The 24,543-nt window shown below is 40.7% G+C and overlaps 1 protein-coding gene across 9 annotated transcripts in view; it reads left to right on the top strand.

Annotated features, from left to right (window-relative positions):
- RUFY3 (RUN and FYVE domain containing 3) overlaps positions 1–24,543 on the top strand; it is a 108,271-nt gene that overhangs the window by 58,732 nt on the left and 24,996 nt on the right. For 6 of the 9 annotated variants that reach the window (XR_008891769.1, XR_008891774.1, XR_008891772.1 and 3 more), the window contains exons 7-13: positions 1,181–1,246; positions 2,714–2,783; positions 3,919–3,999; positions 4,121–4,204; positions 6,631–6,798; positions 18,076–18,173; positions 24,271–24,390. Coding sequence is in view for 5 of the 9 variants with exons in the window: in XM_056568694.1 (XP_056424669.1) it covers positions 1,181–1,246; positions 2,714–2,783; positions 3,919–3,999; positions 4,121–4,204; positions 6,631–6,798; positions 18,076–18,173; positions 24,271–24,390 (687 nt within the window). In the remaining 4 variants the exon portion in view is untranslated. Of the gene's footprint in view, positions 1–1,180; positions 1,247–2,713; positions 2,784–3,918; positions 4,000–4,120; positions 4,205–6,630; positions 6,799–18,075; positions 18,174–22,290; positions 22,606–24,270; positions 24,485–24,543 lie in introns of those variants that run through there. The other 3 variants (XM_056568698.1, XM_056568699.1, XR_008891779.1) reach the window with 2 other exon arrangements.

Below are 24,543 nucleotides of genomic sequence, written 5' to 3'. Positions count from 1 at the left end.
AGACAGAGGCTTTGAAATATATTATCACGTGCCATAGTTGAGGGGGAAAAAGACACAATAAGATCAACATCAACACGTTTGTCAGTTTCCTGGTAGCTGCATGTTATGTTTTTTTTTTGTTTTTTTTTAATCTTGCTTAGAGTGAATTTAGTCTTAAATGTAATTGAAACTGTATAAAAAGCGATCAATTACAGATTTATTCAGATTTGATAAATGACAAATGAGTAAACAACCATTAAAAAGGATTTTGTACTAAATCATACCATAGAGTAAGGTTTCCAGCAGTGGCTTCCAAGAATACTGTTTGACTGCAATGTTTCTTATAACAGAGGTCTTCAGTATAAGATATTAGGATCTGTTGTGTTATGAGGTGCACAGCATACTGTGTTACTGACCTTCAGCTAAACACAAATATCTGACTCTATGCAACAGTACTGGATTCATCTTTGTAGTTGACATCTTATTTCTAATTTTGGCTGGAAAAATGAGTGACTGACTATAATAGCAACTTGTTAACAGACTCTGGGTAGTTTTCAAACAATATCTATAATGACTGTGTCCTGCTAAATTCATGCTTTCCCAAATGCTGTGTGAATGAATCATGAATTAGCCATGATAACATTGCACCTTTTATCATTCCTTAAGGAGCTTTTAAGTGATTAGGGCATAGAAAAAAAGAGCGAAGGCTGGGTTCACACACAAAAACGAAAACCTAAAAAAGAAAAAAAAAATGTTAGCCAGCCCTAGTTATTAGGGGATTAAAGCAAACTGTGTGTGTTTCCTGGAGCTGATGGTGATGGCCAAACTTTAAAAAAAAGCCTTTTTATTCTCTCAGCCAAGTGTTTAGGGGGCCTGAGCTGCTCAAATGCCACAGCCTGGCACACCTCCTCACTTACCCTTACCTCCCATCCTGTCCTTGTCTGATGCACAGTGCTCTGTACATCAGTCAGAGGGCTTTACACCTTGTCGAAGATCTTGTAGCTCTTGTTCAATATGTTTTAAAACATGTTAATTACTAGATCTTACTAGCTGTTTAGTATATTATTTCTTATTTATTACATAGAACATATTTTACAGTGGTGTACAAAGGCAATGACTACCCAGTGAGGATTTTAGCTAACAAATCTAAGAAACCATTAGTTTCTGCTTTTATATGACTATCCTTTTACTTTCTTCCTAGAGATGTCCAAATAACTGCTATACTAGATCAGAAGAATTATGTAGAAGAGCTTAACAGACAGCTAAGGTACAGTATACATATTTAACAATCCTCGTCCAGCAGAAGAATTTAAAAGGGTATTTAGTGTTTGTGACTTTGTATATGTAAATGTAGGAAAGGCCTCTGTTGTAAAGAATGTATTATTAATATATTTGGTAATATTAAAGGAACTGTCACAAAGTTCACCCACACTAAACCCAATACACTGGGTTATAGTGTGGGTGAACAGGAGTCCATACATGGGTCACTTGCTTTTTCTGTTTTCAAATGGTCTTCCGCTAAAGTTCCGCTGTTTGCCCTTCACTTGCGCTCTGAAGGGGGGTCCCCGCCGGCAGCCTTGCTTTGGGTCCCGGAGGAAGGAGCCTTAGCCTGCCCCCCTTGTTCGCATATTCATTTCCCCCCCAAGTGCAGCGTGTCGGGAGAGCGCTCTGTGCAGTGTAACTGCACATGCACTGGTCCCTCACTACACTTGGAAGTACCGCTTTCTGAAGTCTCGCTACTCCCGACTTCGGTGTAGCGAGGGACTGGTGCATGCGCAGTTATACTGCACAGAGCGCTCTCCCGACGCACTGCGCTCAGGGGGAAAATGAATATGCATCGCCAGTCGTCAGTAACGCAGCAAAGCTTACTCCGTGCACCAGATGACAGGGGTGCTGCAGGAGAGATCGTGGGGGTTCACACCGGTGGGACCCCCGCGATCAGACATCTTATCCCCTATCCTTTGGATAGGGGATAAGATGTCTAGGGGTGGAGTATCCCTTTAACTGCTAGTGTTATGGTTTTGATGCTTCTACAGTCGCCTCAGGTTACATTTTACGTATTTTACGTCTTTTTTACGTTCTTTGTAACCTGAAGCCATACTCCCCATACAATGCTATGGACAGGCCAGAACTCTGAAACGTATCGATGGTTGAAAGAAGATTCCAATCAGAAAGGGCATTTGACTGGTAAAACACCTGTATTACTGAAGTGCATGCACTGACTGGCTATCTGTTAGCGCCTCCCTACAATATTACTCTTTACCTGTGCCAGGGTTAGCTGCTTCTTTGGACACCAGGTAAGGGCAGCTCCATTTTACTTCTTGAGACACTGTGTGTACTGTGCAGGACCCTGAAGAAGCTCCTGTCCTCTACATGGACAGTGATTTACAGCTTCCAGCACCTCCTTCTTACTTTTATATGTATGGACTTAATCTGCACAAGTTATCTACTTATTTTTCTTTAATCCTTACTTTTTTATTTTTATTTTTTTATTACATTTTGGGGGATTGACAACTTATAACCAGTTTTCTATAGACTGTAGTCTGAACATAAAATGGTCATTGCAACTTGTGAAACCACTGTACCTCGTTTTTGATGCTGTTGATGCTGAAAAGTATCTTCTAATTCTACTGGGAAAGTGTACAAAACTTAAGCTGGTGTATTTCAGTACAGATGTTTGTACCTTCACTGTGAAATGTCAACTTTGTGTAATATATTGAAATCTTTGTTATAGTGCTACTGTTAACAACCTCCAGGCAAAGGTGGACGCATTAGAAAAATCCAACACCAAACTAACAGAGGAGGTGTGTTCTTTTCTTTTCTCTAAAATGGCAATTCAAATTGAGCAATACTGTGATCCAGAAATTTCTTCATTTTTATGTATAATTTTACTTCTACTTATTATGACTTCTCACAATCACTAGTTTGGGGAGGTTTAATAACAATAAGACAATATTTTGTGCTGCTGTCCATAGCAAAAAGATTGTAGCAATTTTGTAGTAAAAGCAGAATACTTAAAAGGTGAATCCACACAAAAATTATCTTCAGATGTCAATGGTGCATATAAAAAAAAATTACATTTGTGAAGTCCATTTTGATGAAACAGTTGAATATGTGGAAAAATGCACAGCATGCCAGATAAAGTAGATGCAAATAACTCAACATCTGATGTACACAGTATTCTATATATGACTCTTCACGTTAGTTAAAACAATTATATATGGGTTAGTTTCCCTCTGGTAATCTTCAGATATATTTTAAGTACATGCCAGCACATCACTTTTGGTCGACTCTGCCTTTTTACTTATTTTCTATGTAACACATTTGAATTCATCAGCAGCAAGAACTAATAACTACCTCTGGGGCATGACAAGTGATGGGACTCCAGAGAATAAATCTCTGTATAAGGAATACTCCTTTCAGTTGGATTCTGCATTATCTAGCAGAGGGAGTATCTATTTTTCACAGCATTGATAAAGGAAGTGAGCAGCAAGAATTTTAGAAAATTTCCATGTGACAGAATGACAGTTAAAGGGGTAATCTGGCATAAAAAAAAATAAAATGCTGGGGCAAAATAGAAAAATAAATCTATACTAACCTACCCCCAGTCTCCCACTGGTCCTGTTGCAGCTCCCGTTCGGCTCCCTCCGGTCCTTCAATCTTCAGAGAGGAGAGTTAAGAGAAGGACCTGACTGCTCCACTATTCACTGGCCACTCAGCTATTCACTGGCTGCAGCAGAGTTCTGTCTCCCACCTTGTTGCAGCAAGATTGTGAATGACTTTTGGGGCAGGGCCTGCTACAAGTCTCGGAAGTAGGTAGAAGTTTGGAGATTGTTGGGACTGGAAGAAGCTGATTAAGAGCTGCAGCAGGGGGAATGAGGGTAGGTAAATATAGCTTTATATAAAATGTATATATAATATTTTTATTTGTTTTCCCAGCTTGCTGTGGCAAACAACAGAATCATTACAATGCAGGAGGAAATGGAAAGGATGAAAGAAGACAGTACATACTTTTCCAAGGTAGGCTTGGTATCAAATACAAAATAAAATGGAGCATTATTAGCACACTGTTCTTGGTTTGTTTTATTTTTTTCCTTTTATTTTCGTTGACCACAAATGTTTTGTTTTCCTTGTGTTCAAGGGTAACAAACAAGAGCGAACTGCAGACGGGCAAACTCTTGGTGAAGTCAGGAAACACTTAAAGGAAGAAACCCAGCTACGACTGGTAGGATCACATTTTATGGTTTAAAAATGTTTCAACAACCTGAATTGTCATCTTCATCAGAAGTCAATTTGATTATTGTGGACCCTAAAGTACCTAAATATTTTTTAATTTTATAATTTATTTTTTTAATCCAATTAAGTTAAAATTATAAACCTGTAGTTTCCCTACATCCCTTTGCACATTAATAGAACTATAAAATTCTGTCTTTATTGCATTTCTCGCTAGAGAAGACACAGAGCGCATGCGCTCTGAATGGGGTCCCCAAATTTTGGGGAAAAAAATGCACTTTAGTGAAAACCATTTTTTTTTTTCATTTACACATTTAACTTTAACGAAAAGTCGTCAAACACCGGTGGGGTATTAAGGCTCACTGGACCCCTTGTTAAGTGCCTTAAGGGGTGTAGTTTCCAAAATGGTATGCCATGTGGCGTTTTTTCTGCTGTTTTGGCACCATAGGGGCTTCCTAAATGCGACATGCCCATTGTCGCTCCTTCCCTTCTGAGCCCTCTACTGTGCCCGCCGAACACTTGACATACACATATGAGGTATTTCCTTACTCAAGAGAAATTGGGTTACACATTTTGGGGGCTTTTTCTCCTTTTACCCCTTGTAAAAATTAAAAAACTGGGTCTACAAGAACATGCGAGTGTAAAAAATTAAGATTTTGAGTTTTCTACTTCACTTTGCTTCTATTCCTGTGAAACAAATAAAGGGTTAACACACTTACTGAATGTCATTTTGAATACTTTAAGGGGTTCAGTTTTTATAATGGGGTCATTTGTGGGGTATTTCTAATATGAGGGCCCTTCAAATCCACTTCAAACCTGAACTGGTCCATGAAAAATACCGATTTTGAAAATCTTTTATGAAAAATTGCTGATGAACTTTGAAGCCCTCTGATGTCTTCCAAAAGTAAAAACATGTCAACTTTATGAAGCAAGTATAAAGTAGACATATTGTACTTGTGAATCAAAATATAAATTATTTGCAATGTCTATTTCCCTTAGAAGCAGAGAGCTTCAAAGTTAGAAAAATGCAAAATTTTCAATTTATTCATCAAATTTTGGAATTTTTCACCAAGAAATGATGCAAGTATCGACAACATTTTACCACTAACATTAAGTAGAATATGTCACGAAAAAAACAATCTCGGAATCAGAATGAAAGGTAAAAGCATCCCAGAGTTATTAATGCTTAAAGTGACAGTGGTCAGATGTGCAAAAAAACGCTCTGGTCCTACAGTGAAAATTGGTCCTTAAGGGGTTAAAGGGAAACTAACAGATGGATCAATCCTACTAACTATAATATACAGCTTGTTAGTGTTAGTAATGCTGAATAAAACCCCAAGATATAGAATAATCTTGCAATATACAAAAGAACTCTTAACTGCACTGGAGGCGGGTTCGAAGGCTAAATGGAAATTCTGAAGCAGTCTCCTGGATCCCGATTGCGCTGCCCTGATCATCAAGATTGTGCTATATCTCAGAACGGCTGTATGTATTGGGGTAAAGAATGCATTGTTATACTCATGATCACCCACACTAACAACCTGTATGTTTAGGTTAGTGGTGTTGATCCATCTGTCAGTTTCCCTTTAAAGTGTACCTGTATTTTTAGTTGACTTATATTTGGCATGTTTAGCAGATTCTTGCTCTTCAGGCTTTGTCTTTAATTTTCAGTTCTCCCGGAGCTGGTGGGTGGAGCCTAATATCTCCCATACAAAGCACACTTGTCTGTCGTCAGACTATGCAATGCTATTAAGGGCAGCATAGTCTGGCAATACGTCTGCTCTCCTATTTGACAAATGGCACAATAGTTTTTGTGTCGATAGGGCTAGTAGGAGCAATCAGAGGTATACACTAGACACCTTGGTGCAAATTTACGGAATTGTAGCACAAATCATGTGCACCAGATTCTTGTACAAATTAAGACAGTCAAACGATTCATCAGATTTAACAAATAACATTAGCCACTTAAATCTGGCACATTCTCAGACTGCCTAGTCTATATTTACACTGTCTAAGAATTGGATAGTTTTAGTAATCTGCCTTAATATTTTAGTGATTACATGTTCAGTAGCCTGTTAATGAACAGCACAAAGCACTGTATAGCACAATTGGGAAGATTGATTAAAACCTGTGCAGAGGGAAAGAAGAGCAGTTGTCCATAGCAACCAATCAGATTGCTTTAAAATAAATTTTAATAAATAAAGAAGTGATCCTTTTGGTTGCTACGGACAACTGGTCAACTTTTCCTCTGCACAACTTTTAATACATCTCCCCGCAGTTTTTAGGATCTATCTTCAGAAGGTGGGGCTAGCAGCAAAACTAAATTTAAAGGTATACTAAACTGTATATATGGTAAAGAGAGAAGATAAAGGTAGAGGTATGTGTAAATTTTTCCATCTAATACATATTATGCTTTAGGATGTAGAGAAAGAGCTGGAAGTACAAATAGGAATAAAACAAGAGATGGAAATGGCTATGAAGATGCTGGATAAAGATGTCTGTGAGAAGCAAGATGCTTTAGCAGCACTCAGACAACAGCTTGATGATCTCAGGGCTTTAAAGCATGAACTATCCTTTAAACTTCAGGTAAGATTTCTTTTCTTTTTTGTACACTAATAGATGTGTAAATGCATTAGTCCTTTCACATCAATTTGTGTATCACTTTGTTGCTGTACATCCAGTTATTCTTCAATAAATGTTAAAAAAAAAAAAAAAAAAAATTTTTAAACTTCTAGGTGGAAAAATATTTTATTAAACGAAAAGTCCAGAAAAACGTTGATTTTTTTTTTTTTTCATACAGCTGCCAGATCCGGTTTTGTTGCCGGACTGAAAACTGTTGTAAAAACTGATTTGGTGCAAAAATGAGCCGCCCATTTAAATAAATACGGTTGGTTTCAAATACGGTCGGTTTTTAAATCTCCCTGCTGGATCTGGCATCCGTATGAAGAAATTGTGGTGTAAATGCACCCTAGTTGATGAATGAGGAAGTCATGGTGCTTTAAAGGAGTACTGTGACGTAGGACAATTTATCCCCTATCCTGCCTGGCGCCCACCTCTCTTCTTGCCCCCCCAAGAAGCGGTGGTCAACACGCTCCTCTTCTTGCATCTCTATGGGAGAGCCGAAGATGCACGAAGGCTGTATCTTTGGCTGTCCCATAGAGATGCATGGAGTCGGCCATTGCCTGCTAGCTTGATTTCATGTGGAGAGCTGGGGTGCAGTGCAGGAGATCGCTGGGGGGTCCTTTTGGAAAGGAGGTAAATTGCCCTACACCACAGTACTCCTTTAATGCATTACTGTCATTTAAAACAAAAAAAAGAAACATGTCAGACAAACATGTCAAACGTTTTAAGCAGTCAATGTGTCAGAGTCCCCCACCGTTCTCTAGATATAGCCAAGAGAAAATAAACTAAATACTTCTTTGTTGATTGTGGTAAGTATAAAAGACTGTTTAACAGTTTGAAACACTTAAAGCCTTTTTTTTATTTACTTTTTAATCAGTATATTTTTAATGGATCTCTAATAAAAGTAAAAACTTGATGGAAAGCTGGTGACGGGAACTTACTGATTACACTGATGCCCGCCATTAAGCCTTCAGATGCTGTGATAATTACTCATTGCTGAAGTATAACTGGGCCTTAGATTCATCGGGCTACCCACGGTGCAATTGCAGGGAGTCCAGTGAGTCAAGATGGTGGCCACCTGCCGCTCTGCTGCAGTCTTCTTCTATACATATTTGGTATCGCTGCATGCATAAATTTCCAAACTATTTAAAATGTTGATGATCCCATTCAGTGAACGGCGTAAACGAGAAGAAATAAAACTTTTAAAATTACTGCGTTTGGTCATATCTAGAGATGAGCGAACTTACAGTAAATTTGATTCGTCGCGAACTTCTCGGCTCGGCAGTTGAGGACTTATCCTGCATAAATTAGTTCAGCTTTCAGGTGCTCCCGTGGGCTGGAAAAGGTGGATACAGTCCTAGGATAATCTTTCCTAGGACTGTATCCACCTTTTCCAGCCCACCGGAGCATCTGAAAGCTGAACTAATTTATGCAGGATAAGTCATCTACTGCCGAGCCGAGAAGTTCGTGATGAATCGAATTTACTGTAAGTTCGCTCGTCTTTGGTCATATCACATCCCAGAAATGTTTTTATAAAAATTGATTAAAAAGTCACATATATGCAAAAGTGGTACAGATTTATTTCTCTAACAGTAGTACAATACTAGAATGCATGTAAACAAGGGTATCATTTTAATCGTATTGACCCTCAGAATAAAGAGAACATGTCAGTTTTACCGTAGAGTGCACTTGCTTAAAAACGAAACCCTCCAAAATTTCAGTTTTCTTTTCAATTTCTCCATGTAGTATTTTCTTGGTTGTGCTGTAGATGTTATGGTAAAATAAAAGCTGTCATTACAAAGAGCAATTGATCACGCAAAAAATAAACCCTCATATTAGTCTGAAGATGGAAAAACAGTTACGGCTCTTCGGAGAGGAGAAAGAAATGAAAATGCAAAAATGAAGCTGACTGTCCTAAAAGGAGTACTTACGCTGGAAAACATTTTTTTTTTTTTTCTAAACAACTGGTGCCAGAAAGTTAAACAGATTTGTAAATTACTTCTATTAAAAATATCAATCCTCCCTGGACTTATCAGCTTCTGTATACTACAGAGGAAGTTATTTTATTTTTAAATTTGTTTGTCTGACCACAAGTGCTCTCTGCTGACACCTCTGTCCATTTTAGGAACTGTCCAGAGTTGTAGCAAATCCCCATAACTAACTTCTCCTGCTTTGGACAGTTCCTCTGGAAATGGCAAAAGGACCCATGCATCAGGCTCTGTTCAGTGTTCCAGCAGGAAAGAAGGATATCCAAAGCGAAATGTCATAAAAGTACCAGCAGGCACTGTTTGTTCAATTCAGAGACCAATGACGCGTTTCGGAGGTACAGCCCTCCCTCAGATTGCCATACAAAATATCCCACACAGCATATTTATAGAGCAAAAATGGGTGCCAGGTTAAAGTGGGGGGAGTTACCCTCTGCCCCATAAAACAATACAAAAACAGAAATAAATAACAATATATTATAAAACAAATAGTGTACATATACAGGAAGCATATAATGAATGCACAATTTAAAGAATGATACTAACTGTAGGTCACAGCATGCCCGTTCACTTTGTGAACCGGCAGTACTGTGCGAGAAAGAGGCTAAATGGAGACAATAGTAAATAAACATATGATGTTCCACTACGATGTAGGAATGAGGTTTAATAAAGAGAAACAACAACATAGGCAGCCGTAGTATACTGCTGTCAGCGATCGTAATGTAGAGCGCATCCCTGCGCTCTGCTCTGATCCGAAACCACGGACTGCCATTGGCCAATAGGAGCAGATAGGTGGAATACCTGAAGATGGATAGGAGCGCTCACTCAGAGGCTATGCGATGTGGAGCAGATTCAAAACAGAGTGCAGGAGGGATGGCAGCTACTGTAAAGAGAATAGAAAGATGCTATTAGACCTTAAAGGGGTAGTCCAGTGGTGAAAAACGTATCCCCTATCCTAAGGATAGGGGATAAGTTTGAGATCGCGGGGGGTCCGACCGCTGGGGCCCCCTGCGATCTCTCTGTACGGGGCCCCGGCTCTCCGCCGAGATAGCGGGTGTCGACCCCCGCACGAGGCGGCGGCCGACACGCCCCCTCAATACATCTCAATGGCAGAGCCGGAGATTGCCGAAGGCAGCGCTTCGGCTCTGCCATAGAGTTGTATTGAGGGGGCGTGTCGGCCGCCGCTTCGTGCGGAGGTCGACACGCCCCCTTCCCGCGGGCTGTCGGGGCTCCGTACAGGAGATCGCGGGGGGCCCCAGGGGTCGGACCCCCCGCGATCTGCAACTTATCCCCTATCCTTAAGATAGGGGATAAGTTGTAAACCACTGAATCACCACTGGACTACTCCTTTAATAAATGGCCGTGGATATGTGTAATTGGCAAATAATTCTCAACAATGGGCAGAAAGGAAATATGAGCTAGCCCATATACATACAGTGTGGGAAAGAATGTATATACCATTATAGATCATATATTAAGGGTAAATCTACATATATTAATAGTATATTAAAATATAAAATGTTAGTATGTTATGTAATTTTTAAATTTTAATATACTTTTTATATATATGTAGATTTACCCTTAATATATGATCTATAATGGTATATACATTCTTCCCCACACTGTATATGGGCTAGCTCATATTTCCTTTCTGCCCATTGTTGAGAATTATTTGCCAATTACACATATCCACGGCCGTTTATTAAGGTCCAATAGCATCTTTCTATTCTCTTTACAGTAGCTGCCATCCCTCCTGCACTCTGTTTTGAATCTGCTCCACATCGCATAGCCTCTGATTGAGCGCTCCTATCCATCCTTAGGTCTTCTACCAATCTGCTCCTATTGGCCAATGGCAGTCCGTGGTTTCGGATCAGAGCAGAGCACTGGGATGCGCTCTACATTACGATCGCTGACAGCAGTATACTACGACTGCCTATGTTGATGCTTCGCTTCATTGAACCTCGTTCCTACATCGTAGTGGAACGTCATATGTTTGTTTACTATTGTCTCCATTAAGCCCCTTTTTCGCACAGTACTGCTGGTTCACAGCGTGAACGGGCATGCTGTGACCTACAGTTATCGTTCTCTAAATTGTGCATTCATTATATGCTTCCTGTAGATGTACAATACTTTTTTTTTTAAAGGAGTAGTCCAGTGCTGAGAAACTTATCCCCTATCCTAAGGATAGGGGATAAGATTCAGATCTCCTGTACGGGGCCCCGACAGCCCACAAGAAGGGGGGGTGTGGACCACCGCACAAAGCGGCGGCTGACACGCCCCCTCAATACAACTCTTTGGCAGAGCCGGATCGCTGCCTTCGGCAATCCACGGCTCTGCCATAGCGTGTCCGCCGCCGCTTCGTGCTGTGGTTGGCACCCGCTATCTTGCCAGCGAGCCTGGGCCCCGTACAGAAGATTGCTGGGGGCCCCAGCGGTCGGACCCCCCCGATCTGAAACTTATCCCCTATCCTTAGGATAGGGGATAAGTTTTCAGCACTGGATATCTCCTTTAATATATTATTGATTTCTGTTTTTGTATTGTTTTATGGGGCCCTTTCATGTTTTATGTGGGACAGGGTAACTCCACCCACTTTAACCTGGCACCCATTTTTGCTCTATAAATATGCTTTATGTGTGATACTTTGTATGCCAATTTGAGGAAGGAGAACTGTACCTCCGAAACACGTCATTGGTCTCTGAATTGAATAAACATAGTGCCTGATGGTATTTTTATGACCTTTCGCTTTGGATATCCTTCTTTCCTGCTGGAACACTGAATAGCGCCTGATGCATATGTCCTTTAGCCATTTTCATTGATTCTACAGACAGGACTGGATTTTCTACTCCTGTAACTTGTTGGGCTTTGCAGTTCTTTTCCGCCAGGAGCATATTTGTAACCCCAACCTGATTATCTACTATAAGGTGAGCTGCCACCTGCAAGGCTGGCATTGTTCGCTCTATACCCCCATCTGGTGTCTTGGGTATCTCACCAGGCACGGTCCCCCTCTTTCTCTCCATTTATTTTGAAGGTACTGGACAGTTGCTGACATGGACAGAGGTGTCAGCAGAGAGCACTTCTGGTCAGACAGAAAATAAATTTTAAAAAGAAAAGTGGAGCAGTTGCCCATGGCTTAAAGCCTTAAAGGGATACTCCACCGGAAAACCTTTTTTTGTTAATTCAACTGATGACAGAAAGTTAAACAGGTTTGTAAATTACTTCTATTAAAAAATCTTAATCCTTCTAGTACTTATGGGCTTCTATATATTGTATGCTCCACAAGAAGTTATTTTCTTTTTGAATTTCTCTTCTGTCTGACCACAGTGCTCTCTGCTGACACCTCTGTCTGTCTCAGAAACTGTCCAGAGCAGGAGACGTTTTCTATGGGGATTTGCTACTACTCTGGACAGTTACTAAAATGGACAGAGGTGTCAGCAGAGAGCACTGTGGTCAGGCAGAAAATAAATTCAAAAATAAAAGCACTTCCTGTGGAGCAATAGGATTAATATTTTTTAATAGAAGTAATTTACAAATCTGTTTAACTTTCTGGCACCAGTTGATTTAAAAAAAATAATAAATCCAGCGGAGTACCCCTTAACCCCTTAAGGACCCTTGACGTACGCGTACGTCATGACACCCTGGTACTTAAGGACCCATGACGTACGCATACGTCATGGACAATTCCAGCCCCTGCTGCGCACCGGGTGGAGATCGGACCGGGATGCCTGCTGAAATCATTCAGCAAGCATCCCGTGCAAAGGCCCAGGGGGGTCATCAGACCCCCCCATGTCGGCGATCGCGGCAAATCGCAAGTGAATTCACACTTGCGATTTGCGCGATTACGGGTCTATGGTGACCCAGTGACCCGGATAGAAGGGGGATCACAGGTGTCCATGACACCCACAACCCCCCTGAAGAGATAGGAGTGAGGTGGCAGGGGTTTACTTTCGTTTTCCCCATCCTGCCCACCCACAATAGGCGCCAAAGATCCACTTACTGATCCGGAGGCGGCAGGCGACGGAGATCGGCGGGGGGGCGACGTCGTGCGGCTGGATCCTACGGAAGCCGATGAGTTGCCTAGCGACATCTGGAGGGTACAGTATGAGACCACTAGATAGTGGTCCCTAAACTGTAGCCCTCCAGATCTTGCAAAACTACAACTCCTAGCATGCCCAAAAAGCTGTTTGCTGTTCGGGCATGCTGGGATTTGTAGTTTTGCAACAGCTGGAGCACCACAGTTTGGAGATCACTTTGCAGTGGTCTCGAAAACTGTAGCCCTCCAGATGTTGCAAATCTGCAAATCCCAGAATGCCCAAACAGCTGTCTCGGAATGCTGGGAGTTGTAGTTGCGTACCTCCAGCTGTTGCATAACTACATCTCCCAGCATGCCCTTTGGTGATCAGTACATGCTGGGAGTTGTAGTTTTGCAACAGCTGGAAGCACACTGGTTGGAAAATACTGAGTTAGATAACAGAACCTAACTGAAGGTTTTCCAACCAGTGTGCCTCCAGCTGTTGCAAAACTACAACTCCCAGCATGCACAGTCTGTCAGTACATGCTGGGAGTTGTAGTTTTGAAACAGCTGGAGGTTTGCCCCCCCAGGTGAACGTACAGGGTACATTCACACGGGCAGGTTTACAGTAAGTTTCTTGCTTCAAGTTTGGGCTGCGGCAAATTTTTTGCCGCAGCGCAAACTCCTAGCGGGAAACCTACTGTAACCCGCCAGTGTGAATGTACCCTAAAAACACTACACTACACTAACACATCATAAAGAGTAAAACACTACATATACAGCCCCTTACACTGTCCCCCCAATAAAAATTAAAAACGTATTGTACGGCAGTGTTTCCAAAACAGAGCCTCCAGCTGTTGCAAAACAACAACTCCCAGCATTTCTGGACAGCCACTGACTGTCCAGGCATGCTGGGAGTTTAGCAACAGCTGGAGGCACCCTGTTTGGGAATCACTGGCGTAGAATACCCCTATGCAATCCCCATTTTAGTCCTCAAATGCGCATGGCGCTCTCACTTCAGAGCCCTGTCGTATTTCAAGGAAACAGGTTAGGGCCACATATGGGGTATCTCCGTACTCGGGAGAAATTGCACTACAAATTTTGGGGGGCTTTTTCTCCTTTTACCCCTTAAGAAAAGGAAAAGTTGGGGGCTACACCAGCTTGTTAGTGTAAAAAAATAAAAAAATGTACACCAACATGCTGGTGTTGCCCCATACTTTTTATTTTCACAAGCGTTAAAAGGAAAAAAAGACCCCCCAAAATTTGTAACGCAATTTCTTCTGAGTACGGAAGTACCCCATATGTGGTCGTAAAATGCTCTGCGGGCGCACAACAAGGCTCAGGAGTGAGAGTGTACCATGTACATTTGAGGCCTAAATTGGTGATTTGCACAGGGGTGGACGATTTTACAGCGGTTCTGACATAAACGCAAAAAAATAAATACCCACATGTGACCCCATTTTGGAAACTACACCCCTCATGGAATGTAATAAGGGGTACAGTGAGCATTTACGCCCCACAGGTGTCTGACAGATTTTTGGAACAGTGGTACGTGAAAATGAAAAATGTAATTTTTCATTTGCACAGCCCACTGTTCCAAAGATCTGTCGAACGCCAGTGGGGTGTAAATACTCACTGCACCCCTTATTAAATTCTGTGAGGGGTGTAATTTCCAAAATAGGGTCACATGTGGGGGGGGTCCACTGTTCTGGCCCCACGGAGGGCTTTGTAAACACACATGGCCCCTGACTTCCATTCCAAACAATTTTTTTCCCAAAAGCTCAATGGGACTCCTTCTCTTCTGAGCATTGTAGTGCGCCAGCAGAGCACTTGACGTCCATACATGGGGTATTTCCATACTCAGAAGAAATGGGGTTTCAAATTTTGGGGGGCATTTTGTCCTATTACCCCTTGTAAAAAAAATTAATTTGAGGGAAAACTAGCATTTTAGTGAAAAAAAATAAAAAATAATTTACACATCCAACTTTAACGAAAAGTCGTCAAACACCTGTGGGGTGTTAAGGTTCACTGGACTCCTTGTTACGTGCCTTGAGGGGTGTAGTTTCCAAAATAGTATGCCATGTGGATTTTTTTTTTTTTTTTTTTTGCTGTTCTGGCACCATAGAGGCTTCCTAAATGTGACATGCCCCCAAAAACCATTTCAGAAAAACTCACTCTCCAAAATCTCCAAAATTCCCTTTTGAGCCCTCTACTGCGCCGCAGAACACTTGACATACACATATGAGGTATTTTCTTACTCGAGAGAAATTGGGTTACACATTTTAGATGGATTTCTCTCCTTTTACCCCTTGTAAAAATTCAATAACTGGGTCTACAAGAACATGCGAGTGTAAAAAATGAAGATTTTGAATTTTCTCCTTCAATTTGCTGCTATTCCTGTGAAACACCTATAAGGGTTAACAAACCTTTTGAATGTCATTTTGAATACTTTGAGGGGTGCAGTTTTTATAATGGGGTCATTTGTGGGGTATTTCTAATAAGAAGGCCCTTCAAATCCACTTCAAAACAGAACTGGTCACTGGAAAATTTTGATTTAGAAAATTTTGTGGAAAATTGCTGCTATACTTTGAAGCCCTCTGATGTCTTCCAAAAGTAAAAACATGTCAACTTTATGATGGAAACATAAAGTAGACATATTGTATACGTGAATCAATATATAATTTATTTGGAATATTCATTTTCCTTATAAGCAGAGAGCTTCAAAGTAAAAAAAAATGCGAAATTTTCAATAAAATTTAATAAAATTTTGGAATTTTTCACCAAGAAATGATGCAAATATCGACAAAATTTTACCACTAACATAAAGTAGAATGTCACGAAAAAACAATCTCGGAATCAGAATGAAAGGTAAAAGCATCCCAGAGTTATTAATGTTTAAAATGACAGTGGTCAGATGTGCAAAAAATGGCCGTGTCCTACAGTGAAAATTGGCTGGGTCCTTAAGGTCCTTAAAGGGGTTAAATGAAAGCAACACTATAAAGCATAAAGGTCACTGATAAGCAATTTCAATTGGCTCTCCATAAAATGGACAGGTCATTCAGTTGAGCATTATTTTAAAGGGTTATTCGTTTTATTTTTATTTATTTTTTTAAACATATTTTTATTGGTTTTCAATCAACTGAATAACAGACACAAACAGTTCCGATAGACCTTCCCCCTCCACTCCCAACATAGTCATGCCAAAGGAACAGCTGTACAAGAACTGAACGCGTGTGTAGAATCGATGGCAGGGAGGCCCACACAGAACAACACATGAAGACCACACTACAGACAATTTCATTAACACACACATATCCAAACATACCCTAAGAGCTCCTCAATACCCATGTAGACATTCTACGTCTGAGAGTCTCCCCGAACTGGAGGATCAGTAGAGACCTCCAACAACAACAACAACAACCATGGAACCCAGACCTTGTCAAACTTTTTCGGACATTTCCTACTGACATAAAGGGCATGATATAATGGGACATATTTATTAACTAGGGCAATCCATCGGGCCAGAGGGGGGGCTGACACATCCTTCCAGGCCATCACTATAACTTTACGCACACAAAACAAGAGTAAGCGGACCAAAATGCGTCTATAAGAGCCCGTCTCCATCCCATTAATAACCCCCAGCAAACAAACCTCTGGCGTTAAGACAAAGGGGAATTCTACGTGATCTGACCAAGAAAGTCATTACCTTTCGTCAAAAGGGCACAACACAGGAGCAAGTCCAAACCGCTTGTAAAAAGGTGCCCCTCTCTCTCCCACACCTAAAACAGACCTCCGACCCCGAGACCCCATCTGATGTAGTCTGACTGGGGTATAGTACAAATGAAGGATGAACCTGGATTGAATAAGCATAACCCGAGCACTAACTACTGTAGAATAATACATCTTAACAACCTCCTTCCACATATCCTCTGAAAGGCTGGGAATATCCTCGACCTACTTCAACTGCGCCACAGCAAATGGGTCCGGACCCACTGATTGCAGCAACGCATAACTGAGTGAGAGGCTTAGCCAGGTTTGTGGTCCCCAGGAGCATCTCCAATTCATTAAAGACAGGGGTAACTTCCAGGCAACCAAACTGCGCAGAGACTGCATGTTGCAACTGAAGATACCGGAAGTGGGCATCCTGAGGGACATTAAATCGTTCTCTAACCTCAGCAAAGGAAGGAAAGACACAGTCCTCTCCAAACAGGTGCATAGCAAACTTGATTCCCAGTGAGCTCCAAAATCCGGCTGCCTCTAACTCCCATAGGTGTTCCAAATGTGGATTACCCACAGGGGTGCTCTTGGAGAGACAACCGGCTGAGGGAAGCGTCCAGTAACCACCGACCAGACTGCCGCCACAGTCTTAATAGGGGCCGCTAAGGATATAGAGGGAACATACCTGTATAATGCATTAGTCAGTGTCTCGTAAGAACCCAGGAGAGCCCCCGCCAAAGCCGTGAAGGCATTGGAAAGATACAGGTCGATCCACCAGGCCACGTACACCAGCTGTGAGGCCAGAAAATAATAATGCATATTAGGGGCGGCTAGACCACCCGCTGCTTATGCGCCTGGAGCAGAGCCTGTCCCAGCCTTGGATGTTTATTCTGCCAGTAGAAGGATTTCAGAGCCCGGTTAAGTTGTCCGCATACAGAGATATCTTCTCAGTCAGGGAACCCCTAGCGATCCCTTTAATTTAAGTAGAGGAGCGAACTGCCACCACCAGGGGCTCTACAGCTAAGGCAAAGAGAAAGGGAGATTGGGGGCACCCCTGCCTGGTGCTCCTGCCCAACTGGAATGCCTCGGATACCTCTAAATTAGTACGTACTCAGGGCCCTAGGGGAGTAATATAACAACTGAACCCATTTCCGAAAAACAGGTCCGAGGTGGAGGATTCGCATTAGGCACCTTTAAAGGGTTATTCTTAACTCCAAAAGGATAGAGGATAACAAGCTGACCGGTGGTCTGACTTCTGGGACCAGCGCGCATACATGTTTATCACTTCATTCTTTCAAAGCTTTTCATCCTCTGTCCTGTTGATGGGATATAACTTTTCAAGTTTGGAATGTCCATCTAACAGTGTTGTAAGGGTGAAGCTGTTCTATAGACAGGTAATAATAATTCATCAAAATCTAAGGACCTAATGGAACTGATCTGCACAGTAAAGTAACCATTACTTGTCTAATTGTCTTGCATAACTTCTGTTTCTGAGAGACCTTATTTTAATTATGGTAATCTCTCCTACAGAGCTCAGACTTGGCGGTGAAACAGAAGACTGAATTAAACATTCGCTTGGAAGAGAAAACCAATCAGATGGCAGCCACTGTCAAACAACTGGAGCAAAGGTAACGCCCACATTGAGTGTGTTGGAGATTTATATTGTAGATCTGGATGTGTTTACTGAGATCAGAAGATTCTCATATACAAGTTGACCATTGATATTTTTAGCTATTTAAATTCCCCCTGTGTATTGTTTTCACTGAAATTGAAGGCTTTTATGGGAAAACATATTTTTCATGAGGTATACATTAAATGGAAAACCTTTTTGGGGAGATTTATTAAACCTTGTGCAAAGGAACAGTAGAGCAGTTGCTCATAACAGCTTTCATTTTCCAGAGTCCTTTTTTAAACATGAAAACTGGAATCTGTTTCTATGAGCAATGGGCAACTGCTCCTCTGATCTTTTGCTCTAGGTTTGATAAATCTCCCCTTTGTCTTATTTAAGGTTTGTTCTGAACATATCAAGACCTTTGCAATATTTAGTTGTATGTTAAATAATTATCATATTTTGCACTTTGTGAAATTATGTTTTCAATATAAAAAACACACACAAAGTTAAAGGGTACCTTCACACATACTGTATCCATAGCAGATTGAATACTGTGTACAACTATTTGTATTGATTTAACAGCATAAAATCTACAGCAGCAGATATGGTATGTGTGAATGTACCTTAAGGGTATTTTTAGACATACAGTATCCTACGCATACTTGATGAGTGGCACATAAATCTGCAGATTTGATGCTGTGTTCAGTCATTTAGTTTACATTATAATCTGCAGCTTCAAATCCAGCACATCAAATATGTGCAGGACACTGAATGTGTGAAAACACCCTCAAGGGTTATTGCCATCTTATACATTTAAGGCATAAGCTGTGATACGATTGTCTATTAGTAGAATTGGGTCAGGACTTAAAGGGGTACTCTGGTGCTTAGACATCTTATCCCCTATCCAAAGGACAGCTGTCACGCCCCCTCCCATAGGCTTGCATTGAGGGGCGGAGGCTTGACGTCACACGCAACCTGCCCCATGGTCGCCGGTAATCAGATCCGGACCGAACATGCTCCGGGGACTGATTTTAACTGGGGTGCTGCGTGTGAGATCACGGGGGTCCCCAGCGGCAGGACCCCCACGATCAGGCATCTTATCACCTATCCTTTGGATAGGGGATAAGATATCTAAGCGCCGGAGTACCCCTTTAAGGGGATATTTGTCAAACCCTGTGTAGAGGAAGAGTGTAGCAGTTGCCCATGTCTTAAAGCCTTAAAGGGGTACTCCATCGGGAAAAAAAATTGTTAAATCAACTGACGACAGAAAGTGAAACAGGTTTGTAAATTACTTCTATTAAAAAAATCAATCCTTCTAGTTCTTTTTGAATTTCTTTTATGTCTGAACACAGTGCTCTCTGCTGACACCTCTGTCTGTCTCAGAAACTGTTGAGAGCAGGAGAGGTTTGCTATGGGAATTTTCTTCTCTCGACAGTTCCTAAAATGGACAGAGGTGTCAGCAGAGAGTACTGTGGTCAGACAAAAAGGAAATTTAAAAAGAATAGAATTTCCACTGGAGCATTTAGAAGCTAATAAGTACTAGAAGGATTAAGCTTTTTTTAATAGAAGTAATTTACAAATCTGTTTAACTTTCCTGCACTAGTTGATTTAAAAAAAAAAAAAAGTTTTCCAGCAGAGTACCCCTTTAACGCCACAGGATGTATATTTATGTCCTGCGCCGACTCCCGCGATATGAAGTGGGGTCGTGCTGCAACCCCGCATCACATCGCGTCGGTCCCGGCTCTCATCAACGGCCGGGACCCGCGGCTAATACCACACTTCGCCGATCGCGGCAATGTGCGGTATTAACCCTTTAGAAGCGGCGGTCAAAGCTGACCGCTGCTTCTAAAGCGAAAGTGAAAGTATCCTGGCTAGTCAGTCGGGCTGTTCGGGACTGCCGCGGTCAAATTGCGGCTTCCTGAACAGCTTACAGGACACCGGGGGGGCCCTTACCTGCCTCCTCGGTGTCCGATCAACGAATGACTGCTCCGTGCCTGAGATCCAGGCAGGAGCAGTCAAGCGCCGATAACATGTTAATACACGCATGTTAATACACGCCAGTGATCAGCATAGGAGATCAGTGTGTGCAGTGTTATAGGTCCCTATGGAGCCTATAACACTGCGAAAAAAAAGTTTTAAAAAAGTGTTAATAAAGTTCATTTAACCCCTTCTCTAATAAAAGTTTGAATCACCCCCCTTTTCCCATAAAAAAAATTAAACGGTGTAAATAAAAAAAAAATAAACATATGTGGTATCGCCGTGTGCGTAAATGTCCGAACTATAAAAATATATCATTAATTAAACCATACGGTTAATGGCGTACACGTCAAAAAATTCCAAAAAGTCCAAAAAAGCTTATTTTTGGTCACTTTTTATACCATTAAAAATGAACTAAAAGTGATCAAAAAGTCCGATCAAAACAAAAATTGTACCGTTAAAAACTTCAGATCACGGCGCAAAAAATGAGCCCTCATACCACCCTGTATGTGGAAAAATAAAAAAGTTATAGGGGTCAGAAGATGACATTTTTAAACTTATAAATTTTCCTGCATGTAGTTATGATTTGTTCCAGAAGTATGACAAAATCAAATCTATATAAGTAGGGTATCATTTTAACCGTATGGACCTACAGAATAATAAGGCGGCGTTTTGTCTTCGATTTTGTCGCACAATGATTTTTTATTTCCGTTTCGCCATGAATTTTTGGGTAAAATGACTGTCACTGGAAAGTAGAATTGGTGACGCAAAAATATGGATTTTTAGGTGAAAAATTTAGAGGGTTATGATGGAGGAAAAAACGAAAGTGCAAAAACTGAAAAACCCTGAGTCCTTAAGGGGTTAATGGTTTTATATAGAAGTAATTTACAAATCTGTTTAATTTTCTGCCACTAGTTCATTTAAAGACTTTTTTCTTTTCCCTCTGAATACCTCTTTAACCCCTTCTGGACCTATGACGTAAATGTAGTCATGAGTCGGTTGAGAGGAATAAGAGCAGCTGAGATCTTCCTGCAATGGAGGACATTGAAATGGTTAAATGCCCTGATTAGTAGCGATCACTACATTTAAACCTTCAATGCTGGTAATACCTGGTGTCTAGGGGACCCATCTGCACCTCCATGATGTAATCTCAGGCTACATATAGATAACCCCGAACTGTAAAAAAATCCCCAATGTAGTAACTGACCCAACGTTACAAGTCAATTCACAATAAGAGCACATACATTTACGGATCTATAATATATTTTATTTTATTAGTACAAAAAAAGCATAAAAGGCTTCACAAAGTTAAAAATAAACAAGACAATAGATGATGATGTCCGCGGTGGCTAAAGCAAATTACATAGTGTAAAATACAAGGGAAGGCATGTTATGATTCCCCCCCCCCCCCCCCCCCCCCTAGTAAAAAGTTAAACTTGTGCCACAAAAAATAAGCCCTAATACACCTTTCTCAGTGGAAAAATAAAAGTTCTGGGTATTAGAATGTGAGGCGGAAGAAAGAGTAAGACAAAAACAATGTGCTGGGTCATAAAGGGGTTAAGCAGTAAGATTGAAAATGCAGTAACTCTTTATATACCTGGATCAACCAGTACCTTATTTAAAGAATTTATTTATTCATAATCTGCATCACATTTGTTTGCAGGTTGTGTGTGGTTTTGCAGCTCACTTTCATTGAAGTGAATGGAGCCAAGTGAGTTCTACTACACACAACCTGCGGACAGGTGTGGTGCTATTTTTGGAAGAAATTTAGTTCTGGTTTTCTATTGCTGGATAACCCCTTTTAATACTTTCTTTAGAAAACCGATAAAGAGAACCTGTCGCCTATTGTGTAAATTTCTTATTTCTAGTGCTTACCGTAATTCATAATCGTAGTAGTATGAAGAAGGTCATGCTATGCAATAGAATTATGTAAGAGAGAGATTGCTTAGTTTGTACTTTGTGTTATTCCACACATGTTAATTCTGCACCTGGAAAAGCAATTTTTACACAAACATGCCATACTCTTTACCCTAATTGTATATCTATATGTATCTCTCTTATTGATCTTTTTCTTTTGATGTTCTCTGTTTTATTAATCATTTACCCTCAACCCTCATTTAACTTTTTCTGTTTTCCTTCTCAAATTAACAAATCAGTGAAAAGGATTTGGTGAAACAGGCAAAAACCTTAAGTAGCACAGCCAGTAAACTCCTACAGAAGCAGCACTAGGTGGCTTTCCAACACTAACAGAGCAACTTGGTAGCAGGAGGAAGTCTGCCTTGTAACAAGCTACTACATTGATGTTAAATGTTGCCTACAGTTCATTTGAGAGTTGCTGCATTTTGAAGCCATGACTCCTCCGTTCTGTTTTTTGTTTTTTTCTTTTTCTTTTTTTTTCTCCTTCCCTCTCACTATAGATGGAATCTTTTAGACCCCTCTCAAATATTTGCCAAATAAACTTTTTAAAACCAGGTCTGTGTGATGTTTCATGAACTGAAAAGATATAGAGGGATATTTATCAAAACGTGCAGTTGCCCATAGCAACCAACCAGCTTCATTTTTCAGAGGCCATTTAAAAAAATAAAAGAAGCAATCCGATTGAGCAACTAGTACAGTTGTTTGTAACCATTGTACCTAAGGCTTGGTACCATACACAACTCCAAAATGGAATCCTTCACACAAATACTAAGTGTCATTCATTATTAGGCACATACACACGTGTGTGTGTGTGTGTGTGTGTGTGTGTATGCATGTATGTGTATATTTATAATATAATAGTCATATATAATTCTTAAACAACCCTTTTAATAACTTTATTAACTAATGTGTTTAAAGGAAAACTGTCAGCCTGTTCACCCACACTAATCCCAATACACTGGGTTAGGCCCCTTTCAGACTATAAAAATTCATCCGTAATGAACGTCCGTCACAAATCTTGAAAATCGGCCGTTAGAAAATCCCATTATAGTCTATGGAATTTTTCTAATAGCTGTTTTAACCAGTTATCGCCCGTTATTAATAACTGCCTTTATTTTGTGACGGGGGAAAGAACAGAAGAAATAGTGCATGCACTATTTCTCCCATTACTATCGCCAGTCACAAAATCACGTCCGTTATTAACGGGCGATAACGGGTTAAAACTGCTATTAGAAAAATCCCATAGACTATAATGGGATTTTCTAGCGGCCGTTAGGGATTTTCTAACGGCCGTTTAATGGCCGATTTTCAAGACTTATGACTGACGTTCATTACAGATGAATTTTTATCGTGTGAAAGGGGCCTTATAGTGTGAGTGAACAGGAGTCGGTCACTGCAGAGGATCTTCTGGGGGACATATCTCAGGACCTACTGGACATATTTAAGTAAGTGACCCCTCGTTGGACTCTTGTTCACTCTATAACCCAATGTATTGGGTTTATTGTGGGTAAACAGGCTGACAGTTTTTGTTCTAATCTTGTATAACATAACTGTGATGGCAGTTGACCTACTTCATTAAAGCCAAATGCATTAAAAAATGGAATCTGCAGGTCCTGTAACAGAGTTTAAATATGGAAAGTAGAAATAAAATATACTGACAATTTACAAACATTCAACCCAGAGTTGACAATAGAAGTGTACAGTGTCGCCTTGAGTAACCGAAACCATTACGTGGAGGCTTTTTGGGTACTGTAAACATAATAAACACATCAGTTTTTTGCCTGCTTCACCTTTTATAGTGTTACTGTCATTAAAAACAACATGACAAAAGTTGTTCATGGCATTGGGTCTCACTTCTAAGACACGCTGCAATCGTTATAAGCCAAGGAAGTGGCTGCATTGAAAGTCGCACATTTCTTTGCATAGACTTCTATGCAGAGAAATTAGCCACCTGGGGAGTCGTGCCATCACCAACTTTTGACCTATCTCATCAACATGTCAAAAGTTGTTTTTAATGATATTAACTCTTTAATTTCCTGTAAATATATACATACTAGATTTGTATCCTCTTTTATTTCTTTACTCTATTTGATCTTATTTTTTACCTTTTTACTTTATTAGTTATAATCCATCCTCTCCAACACCTCCATTGCCTTTTGTGTTGTGTGTGTGTTTTTTTTTTTTTTTTTTTATTACCCATTCATGTGACTCAAATACAGATTGAGAGTGGCAGAGCGAGATCGTCTGGAGGCCGAGGAAGCCAACAGGCTCTTCAAGCAAGAGTTTGGTGACAAGATTGAGAGTCTACAAATGGAAGTGGATCAGCTCCGGAAGCAGTGGTGAAGAAATGATTGATTGGTGTAGTTCTAGTCAGAAGCAGTGGTGATGCTATCTGGGTGTCTCTGGTGCCAGGCATTTCCTAACCTTTTGCAGGTGGTGATATCTTTCATTGCACCCACATTAAACTATTTTAGGATGTTGTCTCCAGACTT

Source organism: Hyla sarda, chromosome 1 (assembly GCF_029499605.1).
Source record: "Hyla sarda isolate aHylSar1 chromosome 1, aHylSar1.hap1, whole genome shotgun sequence".
In the NCBI taxonomy this organism is placed as follows: Eukaryota; Metazoa; Chordata; class Amphibia; order Anura; family Hylidae; genus Hyla; species Hyla sarda.
The sequence above is the reverse complement of the archived record's forward strand: the minus strand, read 5'-3'. Positions and strand labels throughout refer to the sequence as shown.